At 43.0% G+C, this 13,864-nt stretch overlaps 1 protein-coding gene across 2 annotated transcripts in view; it reads left to right on the top strand.

Moving 5' to 3' along the window:
• MBOAT2 (membrane bound glycerophospholipid O-acyltransferase 2) overlaps window positions 1-13,864 on the top strand; it is a 216,846-nt gene that overhangs the window by 201,215 nt on the left and 1,767 nt on the right. Inside the window, exons 12-13 of one of the 2 annotated variants that reach the window (XM_084622614.1) lie at window positions 11,842-11,993; window positions 13,030-13,834. In XM_084622614.1, the coding sequence (XP_084478740.1) occupies window positions 11,842-11,993; window positions 13,030-13,144 (267 nt within the window). In that variant the 3' untranslated portion in view covers window positions 13,145-13,834. Of the gene's footprint in view, window positions 1-11,841; window positions 11,994-13,029; window positions 13,835-13,864 lie in introns of those variants that run through there. The other variant, XM_084622613.1, reaches the window with a different exon arrangement.

The raw sequence follows: 13,864 nt of genomic DNA on the forward strand, positions 1-13,864 counted from the left end.
CCCTTTCCTAACAACAGCCTCTGGAGCCGCAGTATATAGACATAAATTCCCTTCCCCTTTCCTGCCACTAGAGGGGTGGATCTTCGCACTTTTCAGCCAGGCTGATACAAAAATTAGAGCCCCAGGCAAGGCCCATGAACAGTTCCCTGGCACAAATTGCAACACTCCACTCTCCGGTGGAGCACCCCTCACTGTCATATTTCATCTCTCTCACGGGTATGTTTAGCTCTCTAGTTTTCAGAACTTGGATTTGTGTGCAAGTATTTTAGTAGTACTGATTGACTATCCAAAACAGGTTGAGGTGTTTTATCATGTCAGTTCTTCACAGACTTAACAAGGGACAGTAAATATCAGATTCTGTGTGATCACCACCTTCCTCTCAATTCCTTATTAATGACATTTACTGATTAAAATCTAATCCTTTCAAGTGTAAATAACCTAGATTTCTATTCAGCTAATTCTGTAGAATTTGGATGATAAATCTTAACTGGGCTGATTTTTTTAAACTGCACATACAATTGTACTAATTTACTTCAGTTTACTACAGATTGGCACAAATGGCCACGTAGATGCATAACTGACCATTTCCTTGAACAACTAAAGCAGAAGGATGCCCCAGTGGATAGGATGCTAATATAGGATTTGGGGAGACTTGGGTTTAATTCCCTGCTCTACCACAAACTTCCGGTGTGACCTTGGTCAAGTCACTTAGCCTCTGTGTGCCTCCATTCCCTTCTGTAAAATGGAATAATAGTACTTCCTGCCTCACAGTGGGGTTGTGAGGATAAAAACTTAAGATTGTGAGGCACTCAGGTATTATGTTGATGGGAGCCATATAAGTAACTTGGTTACTTGAATTTTTCACATGCGGTTGTAGTTGTGCATACAAATTAAAGGTACAATTGTTTATGTATAATATATACTTTTTTTTTAAAAAAAGCCCTTATTTTTTATTGCATCATTAAAACATGGCATCTTTGGAGAGTGGGAGAGGAAGTGGACCATATCTTCCTGTTCTACACAGGCTCCACACTCCAGGACAATTATGTGACAGGTGTGATGTTGGGAGGAAACATGCTGAGGCATTTCATTGAACAGGATATGACAGTCATGATAATCATATGTAGTAATTGTATAGCACTTTTTCATCTTCAACAATCTTCATAATCCTGTGAGATAGGAAAGCCTTAATCTCATTTCAGTATTGACTGAAACAGAGCGGCATGACTTTTCGAAGACCATGGAAGAAGTGTATATAATCCCAAGATTTGGGTTTAGGAGTTCTTTTGAGTCATGTGCACAGGGCATTATGCCTACGGCCAGATTATCCACTATGATGTGACACTGTTGCAGTACTCAGTGGCACAAAGGGGCAGGATTCTGGTGATAAGTAATACCCCTTGTGAAGGGAAACTCTTTTGGTGGAAACTCACTTGGAGGCAGCCTCCTGTCTCAGCCTCCAACCAAGGGTAAGAGGTGTGATAGAGGAGTGGGGTAGGATGGAATGAAAGTACACTGATCTTCCACTCTTGTGAGGTCCTTAAGGGACTGTAACTGACCCTGCAGCTGGGCCAACTCAGCTGTAATGAGCTCTCTCATGCTCTCTGCCACTGGCGCCAACTCCATGGGTGCTCCAGGGCTGGAGCAAACACAGGAAAAAATTAGCAGGTGCTTAGCATCTAATGGCAGCTAGCTTCCCTCCCCCCCCCCCAGCACCTCCCACCTGCCGGCGACCCCACTGATCAACTCCTCCCCCTCCCTCCCAGCAGCCGTGATCAGCTGTTTCAAGGCATGCAAGAGGCACTGAGCAGGAAGGGGAAGAGAGGGGATGGGGTGCGTTCGGGGGAGGGGGCGGAACTGGGTGGGAAAAGGCAGGATGGAAAGAGGCAGGGTGGGGTGGGGCCTTGGGGGAGGGGGCGGAACTAGGTGGGAAGAGGCAAGGCGGAGGTGGGGGCTTGGGGGAAGGAGTAGAGTGGGTGTGAGGCCTGGGGCTGAGCAGGAGATGACCACCCCCGGGCAAAGGAAAAAGCCGGCGCCTGTGCCATGCACCCCTCCCTCCGTCCCCCCCTCAAGGGATGTCTCTGTCATTAAGAAGCAGCTCTTTGGCCAATGAAAGAAAGATCATTTAAAATATACTTTGTGTGCTTTTTCTCTCTGTTTGTGCATTTAGATCTTAGTATGTGTTATAATTTCCATAATAGTATGCTGCAGGTACAATTTATAACCACACACTTTTTTATGGGAATTGTAACTGAAATATGAATATTTAACCTTAGCTTAAAATGACACTCAAGATCTCAGGCTGTAAAGTAATTTACAAATTCACAAGAGCATGTTTTGTTGCAGCTGTTTTTTGAGATATGACAGGGAAGCAAATAACGCCACTTCATACCTGCATAAGGCTACCTTTCTAAAAAGTTAAATTTTTGCTTCTGCCTAGCACTTTCAAAATTATTTTTTTTAAAAACACTGTAAAATGGCAGAGTGATTAACATTTGACAATTGAATCAAATTTTTGATTTGTAAAACTCTGCTCCATTTATTTTTATGGCTGTTCTATCAGGCCCACATTGAACAATAAAATAAAAAACAAAAAACAAAACGAAAAAACCACACACACACACAAATAATTTTGACCCCAAAAGAACTTGTCCCTAACCACAGAAAACTCCACTTAATCAGGTCATTCCTCAAGCAAAAGCCTGAGTAAGTAGATAGTCCTTGTCTCGTACCTTGAAAGTACAAAATAAACAGGCTATGTTGGACCAGTGGAGGATGTGGCTTTCCGTGGAGGATACTCCAGTGAGAGAGCTTAGCCTAAGAGGTCAAATCTAGTATGTATAACAGAAGGATCCTCATTGATCTCAGCTCTTTAGATGGAGCATAAAGACAGAGGTGATCCTAGGGAAAACCAGGTCACTAAGCAGTGTAGGAATTTATAGATAATGCCTTGAGTCTCAGCCAGAAACAAGTTGGTAGCTAGTGTAGGTGTAATTTGTTGTACTCAAGAAGCACCACTAAGCAAGCCAGCTCTAGCAAAAATTTCTGAGTAGTTTTTAAGGTTAGCTCCCAAGTTGAATACAAAAAAAATCACAAAGGCATGGATAATTCTGGCATGGACACCAGTAAGCAAAGACCACGACCTCCTAGACAGACTCAACTGGAATTGAAAGAACTCTTGACAACTGCTGCTGTCTGAGAATTCAAGATTAGTCAGAAGTCCAAAAGGAGTCTTCTAGATTGTAACCCTTGTACAAAGCACAAACTTATCTTCTTCTTTAAGACACTCCACCATCTAGCCATGCCTTAATAAAAAATCAGATATGACATTGTTTTCAATCCCACCTTCATTCCACCAACGGTACCTGGATCGCAGAGCTTCTCAAGCATGACTCTGTCAGTTACTTCCAAGATTCACTGAGTCAGGAACGCATAATTATGCTCCTCCATCAGCAGCCTTTCATAACAATACCAGAATCTGCATGGACACTTGATCTTGTCCTTCACAGGGCAGACAGTCTCTTAAGAAATCAGCACAAAAACTGACTGTACCTAGATTCAAAGCCTGTTTGAAAGGGGTCTGTAAGAAGGCTGCGGATGATAGAAGAACTGCTTTATCACCACCACCCCTCCAAAAAAACACAAACATACAAAATCTGACGGTACAGGTCGGTAACTGGCAAAATGATCTAAGTGAAGACAAAGGACAAACAACTATTTATTAGAGGGAAGCGGGCCTTTTGCCCTTCCGTAAGAAAGTGTTAATAGTATTTGTCAATAATAATCCTAACCCTTCCACTCTGCTTGTGTTTAATAACCATGAGGGGCATGACTGCATATTGGTTATTGTAGGTCACTGATCCTCAGTAGGTAAAAACAGTCAATACTCAACCATATGGAGAAAAGGAGTACTTGTGGCACCTTAGAGACTAACAAATTTATTAGATCATAAGCTTTCATGAGCTACAGCTCACTTCATTGAATGCATACAGTGGAAAATATAGTGGGGAGATTTTACATACACAGAGAACATGAAACAATGGGTGTTACCATACAGACTGTAACAAGAGTGATCAAGAAAGGTGAGCTATTACCAGCGGGGGGGGATGGACCGTTTGTAATGATAATCAAGGTGGGCCATTTCCAGCACTTTACAAGAACAGTACCAGGGGAAATAGTTTTACTTTGTATAATGACACATCCACTCCCAGTCTTTATTCAAGCCTAAGTTAATTGTATGCAGTTTGCAAATTAATTCCAATTCAGCAGTCTCTCGTTGGAGTCTGTTTTTGAAGTTTTTTTGTTGAAGTATTGCCACTTTTAGGTCTGTAATCGAGTGACCAAAGAGATTGAAGTGTTCTCCGACTGGTTTTTGAATGTTATAATTCTTGACGTCTGATTTGTGTCCATTTATTCTTTTACATAGAGACTGTCCAGTTTGACCAATGTACATGGCAGAGGGACATTGCTGGCACATGATGGCATATATCACATTGGTAGATGTGCAGGTGAACGAGCCTCTGATAGTGTGCTGATGTGATTAGGCCCTATGATGGTGTCCCCTGAATAGATATGTGGACACAGTTGGCAACGGGCTTTGTTGCAAGGATAGGTTCCTGGGTTAGTGGTTCTGTTGTGTGGTGGCTGGTGAGCATTTGCTTCAGGTTGGGGGGCTGTCTGTAAGCAAGGACTGGCCTGTCTCCCAAGATCTGTGAGAGTGATGGGTCATCCAGTGATTGTTTCATCCAGCCACAAGTCAACCATTTTCCGGACAATACTGTCCAAATACTGATAGAATTTATCCCCAAATAGGTAGAAAAATCTCCTAAAATACGTAAAAGTCTTTCCCAATTAGAGAGATAAGGTGGGTGAGGTAATATCTTTTATTGGACCAGCTTCAGCTTTCCAGTTTACACAGAGCTCTTCTACAGGTCTGGGCTAATATGAGGCAGCCAGATTGTTCTAAGTGGTGAGCAGCCTGATTAGTTTTGTTAACTGTGACTTTGTGGACATTACAGGAAGAAATAATTTTTCTGCCCTTTCCCATAGCTATGGCTCAAGACTTCAAAAATGCTCCATCTTCCACTCTTTCAACATGCTGTGCAATTTCTGGCCCTACAAACTTCTACTTTTAGCCCAAAAAATGAGAACCCAAATATATCCTTCCACCTATGTGTTGAACTAGAAACCTCCTGAATCAGTCCCCATTGCTGTCAGCTTAACCTTGTGGCCCTGAGTAAACTTATGAGAGTCATCCAGTGCTGACAAGGTCTTGGAATCACGAAGTTTTTAATATGACTAATTTTTTTCATAGTACTTATTGCATATTTCTTTAAATGTGATAAATTTATACTATGAATTAATACAGTGTTTAAATATTTAACAGTGGCTATTACAATCTGTAGCCTGTAGGGCAAGCTTGCCTATTATTCCCTGACTTGCCTTTATTATATTTAGCTGCTTTCATTATATTCAGTTGTAATGCAAGAAGCCACTTCCCCATAGCCCTATCTGGGCTTTAGTCTTTCAGCCAGTCAGGCTGGAGCTCCCTCTTGCTCCCCTGACCCACCCCAACATTGCTCTGTCTAGGGTGCTGGTGGTTCCCTTAGCCCTTCAGGGACCCAGTCCTTTCTCCCTGGGCTTCCAAGAGGGAACTGCCCCCTCTGCCCTACAGCTCTCTTTATATATGGGCCTGCTCTGCCCTAATTGGCTGCTCATTGCAGCCCCTCTCTGATTGGCTGTCTGCTGCACAGCCTCCTCAGGGCTGCTTTTAACCCTTTCTCCACCAGTGTGGGGCAGACGCCCCATCACAGGTTACCTTTACCTTTTGGGAAGTTAGGAGAGCTTGCTCAATTGTAGGAGTTACAATGTACCAGTAGATGCTACCATAAAGAACATGGAAGTAATAACCACAAATCTGCTTAAGCAAGGGATGATGTGTATGATAATGAGCTAAGATAGCAGTTACACATATCAATATGTTAACCTACAGAGTAAGTACACCTCAATATTATGTGGGTGAAAAGGCTAAATTTAGGTATGGAAGACTGAGCGTGAGCAGACGATGTTCAAGCCTTATAACAGGGCAGCAACCGTGTGGTCTGGAGCTTGTTCTTTTCTAGCTTCTTCCATCCCTGTCTACTTTCCATTATTTGATCCTTCAGTTCATTGAGGAACTTGGACCATCAGACACTATGGCATACCAGAGTCAGGGCTGATCCCTTTGTCTCTTACCACCAAGTCCTCAAGGAAGGGTTTGAGTATGCAATTCTAAAGAGCTTATGCAAAGAATGCTACCACAGATAACCCCAATATTGTATTATTTCTACCTTTTTATGAGACTTGGGTCCTTTCTGTCTTTGTTCATTATTTCAATAAAGATATCTAAGGTTTTACTTTGCCCTCAGTGTGGGTGTCCTTGTCATCCACCTCGAGACTCTCCACAAGATATTGAACTCTGTAGTGTTACTTCTCTGTAGCCTGATTCTTGGGTAAGAACTTTGTCATAGATCAATTGGCCATCAATCCAAACATCAATAACCTCAAAAAGGGTCAGGCAACAGATCTAGTATGTTATACATTCGTTTGCAGAGTACTTAAGTAGGTAATCAACAAATAGCATCCACAAAAAATTGTCCAAAATACTTGCATACACACGTAAAAGATTGCAGTAGCTTATTGGTATGTTTATAATTATTCATATGCTTCCACTGGAAGCAGTGTGTGATTTATATAAACTGTACTAGGCTGGCAGGATTAATTTATGAGGAAAGATTGAAAGAACTAAATTTCTTTAATTTGGCTAAACTGCTAAAGGAGGAAGTAATCACCTACAAATGTTGGGAAGGAGAAACTGGAATAATTATCTTCCAAAGGAAGTGGTGGAAGCCTAATCCGTAGAAAAATGTAAAACTATGCTGTTCAAAGCACAAGATGTATGTACAGGACAATTGTGCTTGGGCAGGTTCTGGACTATGTGATCTAATGGGTACTTTATATCTGACTTATGGTACTAGAATTTTGTTTTACTAAAAATCACATACTTTTTTCCAGACTGTTTTAAATATCATCCACAGTACTCATTTGTTTTCTAGTGATCCATAGGGGCCCCAGAGATCAAGCCTCCACTGTGTGCTAGCTAGGCACTCACTATCCATCCATAATGAAAGAGGGAAAAGGAAAAAAAAACACATTCTTGCTGCAGAGAGTTTACAATCTAAGCAATAACAAAACACAGCAAGTGCATACAACAGAGAAACAAAGAACATACAACAGAGAGCATGGGGAGGACAAAGCAACAGTGACATTGTTTGGTATAGTAAGTAGTAGTTTCAGGACACCAACTGTAGTTGTCAAGTGTTTAATTGACATCATGTCTGAGGTGATGAGTCTTGAGGAAGGATGTGAAGGATAACAGCATAGTTACCTTATGGTATTTTAAAAGGAGCTCCTCCTGTCATGCTGAAGGAGCCACATTGGAAGAAACACAAAAGTTCTTGAGAGGAAACTGGACTAAGTGATGGGGGCTGGGATTGTTGGCACAGCTGAGATGTAAATCAGTGGCTCCATTCTTTATTAGAATTGCAGAGTTAAACAATGAAGGGCTTTAAAGTTTGTTGTGGGTTTTTTTGAGTAGTTGGTGTGTGTTTGCTGTGGAGAACAGGAAGACAGTGAAAGTAAGCCAGGATGGCTTAGTCACAACAAGAATCCAGGAATGTGATCTTGGCAGCAGAGTTTTGAATGGGCTTGAGAAGGGCAAGATGGCATTTGTCAGAGTAAGGGGGGGGGAATGCCACGATTTGAGGTTCAACCCAGACCAGTGAGAGGTTGTGTCATGGCTTGTCTTATAACCCTCAGTGCCTTAAAATGCTCTGCTGCTGTAGCTCCCTGTCTGGATGCTCCCAGTCAGCATAAAAGCATGCGCTCTAATTGTGTGTGTGTTGAGCAGCCCTGTTCAGCAACTCTGACTCCAGAAGACTGTTTGTTACACTACAGCCACACTCTGGTCTCCAGTACCCTTGGTTATTACTAGTCCAGCACACACCCAGTCCTGAATTTCCACAAAATTATCTGCCCTGAAATGTCCAGCCCTCGCCTGGAACACTCAGAGGAGTAATAAGGTACATTGCTCCTGTAAAGAGAAATTATGATGGTTAAGGTCAGAAATAGCTACCAACAAATAAAAGTGAAAAACACGTTCCAATGACTAAGACTTACCTTGAACCAAGACCATAGTTTTGTTAAGATTCTTACCACACTTCCTTCCAGCAAGATGGCTGACCACCCCCTTACTCAGGATGTTCCACAAAGTCCTAAGTGCTCAGTTCCTTTGTCTTCTGAGGTGAACAGTCACTAGGAGTTCTTTGCCCCTCTCTTTTATAGTCCAATGAATTTTTAAAATGTATCCTTCTCAAAGTTCAAGTGCCCCTGCTGTAGGGAAAGGTGCCAGGGAATATGATGGAGAAGTTTCCATGTTTCTTTTTCACTGCTAGTGCTTTCTACAATGCAAATTGACTTGTCCTTGCAGCCTCTGATGTACCAGTGAATGACTCTGATTGCCAATTGTCTGTGATTGCACCTGGATGGAGGCACTGGTCTTTTCTTTGTCTGGAAAAACTTATTTACCCACTCCCCAGACTTATCTGGTTCAGACACATTTAGTACCATATTTCCTTCACATTTGTACAGTCCTTTGGGGATTTACCATATACACACAATGCAATAGTAATGATCATTAATTTATTGGTTTTCCAGTTACACCTTACACAACACCTATTAGATACAGATTATGACATAAGTGAACTTGGATACACTAACCTGGTCAGGCCAGCTGAAACTCACTGTCTGATACCAGTGAGCCTCTTGCCTCCCGAGCACTGGGGTGCTCTTAGGGAGGAGGTTCCCGTAGTCAAGGTGAGGGATGAGAGCCTGGGTGAGAGTTAAGGTGTGTGGAAAGAAGAAAGGTTGGATCTTAGATATTCTGTAGAAAAATCTGCAATGTTTACACAGAGTTTAAATGGATGGTGTAGAGAGAAGTTTAAGAGCCTGTGTGACTGGGAGGTGGGTGATGCGAAAAATGATGGAGAAGGGGAAGGCTTGAGAGGAAAGAGCAAAGCTCAGTTTGGGCCACGTTCAAATTAAGATGACAATTGGACGTCCATAGAGAAATATTAGAAAGGCAGACCGATATGCTGTCTTAGGAGGAGGAGGACAGCTCATCTGTAGAAAGGTAGATTTGTGAGTTAGTAGCATAAAACTGATAGAGCCAGACTTGTGGATTAATGATAGAGTTGTGGGATGCCTCCTCAGAATAGGAGAGGGGAGAAGGAAGAGAACCCAACAGGACCCTGAAGGACTGATTGGAGAGGTGGAAGAATTATGAGAGTGAGAGCTATGAAAGTCAATGGAGGACAAAATTTCAAGAAGTCAAGACTGGTTGACAGTGACTGAATGACCCATCCAAGCTGTGGATGTGTTCCAGAGGGACTTTCAAGCCAGCAAACTCACCAATACTGCTAGGAACCTGAAATATGGACTTTGAAGTCTTTGTATGTATGTGACTACTTTACCATTTAACATCTCTCTTTTTTTTTTTTAAACAACAAACCTTTAGTTTTAGACACTAAAAGATTGGCTGGCAGCATGGTATTTTGGGTAAGATCCAAACCTATGCTGACCTGGCAAAGTGGCCGACCCTTTGGGGTCAGAAGAACATTTTGTATATGTGAGCAGAGTTTTTTAAATAACTTCTCACTGTACTGCACCTAGGTGCTGATTGGGAGCCAGAGAACTGGAATGCAATAAGGGCGCTGTGTGATTTCTTTTTTTGCTTCTTGATAACCAGTGTGGGAAAATCAGAAGCACAGTTTGTGACTTTAAATTCAGTGTTACCCACCAGTCTTGGGAGTATCTGCTCTCCCTTTTGCAGCCTGCCCTGACCTTGGCATTTCCAGTGAGGGCTGCCCTAGGCACACCGGGTCACATCTCAACTGGTGTCCTTTTCAGCAGCCCTCCCTGGGCTCAGTCTGCTACCAGACCAGCAGTGCCCAACCCTTGTCTGGCTAGGTTTTATGCTCGGTCCCCCAGGCTCAGCCTGCCCACACTGACCTTTTGACGGCTTTGCTGCTATTCTATCCAGCCAGCCAGACAGACACCTGGTCTTTGGCAGCCTTTGCTGCACTCAGTTCTGTCTGTTGAGCTAGCTATAGTCCTACTGTTTGTGTAATCAGCCAGGCTCTCATTCCTCCCTTGTCAAGCTCCACACAGTCACTGAAGGCTCTGCTCTGCTGTTTGCCTTTTATCTGACCTTTCTGGCCCCTTATTGGTTGCTCCAGCAGCCCCTCCGATTAGCCTCTCTTCTGCAGCCACTCTAGACTGCTTGGAGGACTTCTCGCTGCTTTGTTCTGGGACAGGGTGATACAGGGCCACGAGGTCTCCAACAGGGCGCCTCCAGACCTAGTCCACCCTGCCACACTCACAAATATGATTTCCCCAGCCCTGATCCCCCTCCCGCCCTCTGAACCCCTCGGTCCCAGCCCAGAGCACACTCCTACACCCCAAAGCCCTCATGCCCAGCCCCACCCCAGAGCCTGCACCCCAAGTTGGAGCCCTCACACACCCCTGTACCCCAACCCCCTGCCCCAGCCCGGAACCCCCTCCTGCACCTCAAATTCTTCAACCCTGGCCCCACACAGGAGCCTGCATACCCAGCCAGAACCCTCACCCCCCACCCCGCACCCCAACCTCCTGACCCAGCCAGGAGCCCCCTCCCGCACCCTGAACCCCTCATTTCTGGCCCCACCCTGGAACCCGCACCCCCAGCCCAGAGCCCCTCCCATACTCTGAACCCCTCGGCTCTAATCCAGATCACCCTCTCACACCATGGACTCCTCATTTCTGGCCCCACCCTGGAGCCCACACCCCTAGCCAGAGCCCTCACCTCCTCCCACATCTCAACCCCCTGCCCCAGCCCAGTGAAAATGAGCGAGTGAGTTAGGGTGGGGAGAGTGAGCAATGGTGGGGGGTGGTAAATGGAGTAAGCAGGGTGGGGTGCCTCAGAGAAGGCAAATAGAAAGTGGCAACCCTAGCACCAAGAGATCCCTGGGTTACACAAGGTTCTCAAAGAAACATACAGGAGCTGTGTGTGAATGTGTTATGTACGCATTTTGTTATATTAACTACTACATTATTGAGACTTCTGAAACACACAATTAAAATTTCTTACATTTAGATCAAACAGGATGCTTTTTAATGCTTTGGACTGTAATCCTGTCAATGAGTGTATGGGAATGGCTTACCGTAAGGAGACTTTTGTTGAAGTATTCTATTTTCATATTATTCACAAATGTATATTTACAGAAAATTAGATGACACTTACTGTAAAACAAGGCTGTTTCAATCAGACAAGAAGTCTCAATTTAGATTGGATATATTGGAAAATACTAAATTCTAATACTAAATTCTTAGGCCAGATAATGCATGGTAAACTGAAGGCCAGGGTGTGCAAGCTATCTGTACCCTAGGCCAGTGGATGCTGGGTATGGTTTGGATGCACATGTACCAGCTGCAGTGTTCTTGGATGAATCCTTTGACTTACATATAGAGTGGCATTGGAATCTTCTTTCCAACAGGTTCCTTGTCTCAGCATAAAGTATGTGAAACCTTTTCCCCATCAGGTGTACTTGAGGACAAAGTGAGAAGAGGAAAGAGACTGGAGATAAGATCAAGTCTTTAGTGCCTCAGGGCTTTCATGGCAATGGAACAAATAAAATACAATAAAACTAGCTCTCAATAACAATGTTTTAGTTACTAATACTGTTTACTGTTATCTGTTTTTTTTAGATGAGAAACAACATTAGACACTACTTTGTTGAATCTCCTCCTGTTAAATTATGTTACGATGTCATCACATGGATAGCAACTCAAGTAGCAATAAGTTACACAGTTGTGCCATTTGTGCTGCTCTCTGTAAAACCCTCTTTCATGTTTTACAGGTAAGTACACTTCATGGGTTTTTTAAAAATCACTGAACTCAGAGGCAAGTTAAATTATTCTTTTGGCAGGAGATCTCCTTTGAGTGGTGATAAAAATTTAGTATTTGGATCACTACCTTGCCAGCTAAGTGAATTGTCATCCAGTTTGGACAAACAAAATAAGTAACAATTTTCCTAGTTTCTTAAGCACACAGAGCACAAGTGCAGTATTGAATTTCCTGGAATAGGAGCCATTCAGAGCACACATCTGAGATTAGAAAATGGGTCAAGAGGCACAGAGCAACAGCAATAAGTGACCACTGCCTAAAGTAACTTTCATGAATAACCAGCAATAAAAGGGTAAATAGGCATATATTTCTCAAAAGAGAGAAAGTGCTTCACAGAAGGCTCTTAAATGTAGCAGGAAAACCATTCTTTTTCTTTGCATTATTTGTTTGCAGTTTTAAAGTGACACAGATGTTTAACATGCTATACAGTGTGTGAAAAGAACGAGGAGTACTTGTGGCACCTTCGAGACTAACAAATTTATTTGAGCATAAGCTTTCATGGGCTAAAACCCACTTCATCATATGCATGCAGTGGAAAATACAGTAGGAAGATATACATATACAGAGAATATGAAAAAATGGGTGTTGCCATACCAACCCTAACGAGACTCATCAATTAAGATGGGCTGTTATCAGCAGGAGAAAAAAAACTTTCGTAGTGATAATCAGGATGGCCCATTTCAAACAGTTGACAAGAAGGTGTGAGTAACAGTAGGGGAAAAATTAGCATGAGGAAATAGTTTTTAGTTTGTGTAATGACTCATCCACTCCCAGTCTTTATTCAAGCCTAATTTAATGGTGTCCAGTTTGCAAATTAATTCCAGTTCTGCAGTTTCTCGTTGGAGTCTGTTTTTGCTGTTTTTTTGTTGAAGGATTGTGACTGTTAGGTCTGTAATCGAATGTCCAGGGAGGTTGAAGTATTCTCCGACTGGTTTTTGAATGTTATAATTCTTGACGTCTGATTTGTGTCCATTTATTCTTTTGCGTAGAGACTGTCTGGTCTGGCCAATGTACATGGCAGAGGGGCATTGCTGGCACATGATGGCATATATCACATTGGTAGATGTGCAAGTGAACAAGCCCCTGATGATGTGGCTGATGTGATTAGGTCCTATGATGGTGTCCCTTGAGTAGATATGTGGACAGAGCTGGCATCGGGCTTTGTTGCAAGGATAGGTTCCTCGGTTAGTGTTTTTGTTGTGTGGTGTGTGGTTGCTGGTAAGTATTTGCTTCAGGTTGGGGGGCTGTCTGTAAGCGAGGACTAGCCTGTCTCCCAAGATCTGCGAGAGTGAGGGATCGTCCTTCAGGATAGGTTGTAGATCCTTGATGATGATGCGCTGCAGAGGTTTTAGTTGGGGGCTGAAGGTGATGGCTAGTGACATTCTGTTACTTTCTTTGTTGTTACTCTCACAGATCTTGGGAGACAGGCCAGAGTATGGAATACATCAAAATACATCATACTTCCAAAATACCCAATGGCATGTGTGACTACAAAGCTGGGTTATGTCCATTACAGCTTATAGCAGAGTGGGGGGTCACCAAAAAATTAAATTTTGCTATGGTAAATGTAGCATTTTACCTTGGAGCTGTTTATAGTCCAGAATTGTCTATTTTACATTCTAGCAGTAAATATACTGGGAGAGAGTTCACGTCTTGTTGATTCCCACTCTACTCTCCAGTACAATAAAAGATATTTGAAAGAATGCTAGTGGAAATGTTGATGCCTTGCTGCTAAAGATCATATATACGGCAAACTGCCTATGTAAGGGCAGTCAGGTATTTAAAGTAGCTATAATAGTGACCAAAGTTCTGATTAATGATTTT

The sequence above is a fragment of the Lepidochelys olivacea genome (genome assembly GCF_965140295.1).
Source record: "Lepidochelys olivacea isolate rLepOli2 genome assembly, chromosome: 3".
NCBI lineage: Eukaryota > Metazoa > Chordata > Testudines > Cheloniidae > Lepidochelys > Lepidochelys olivacea.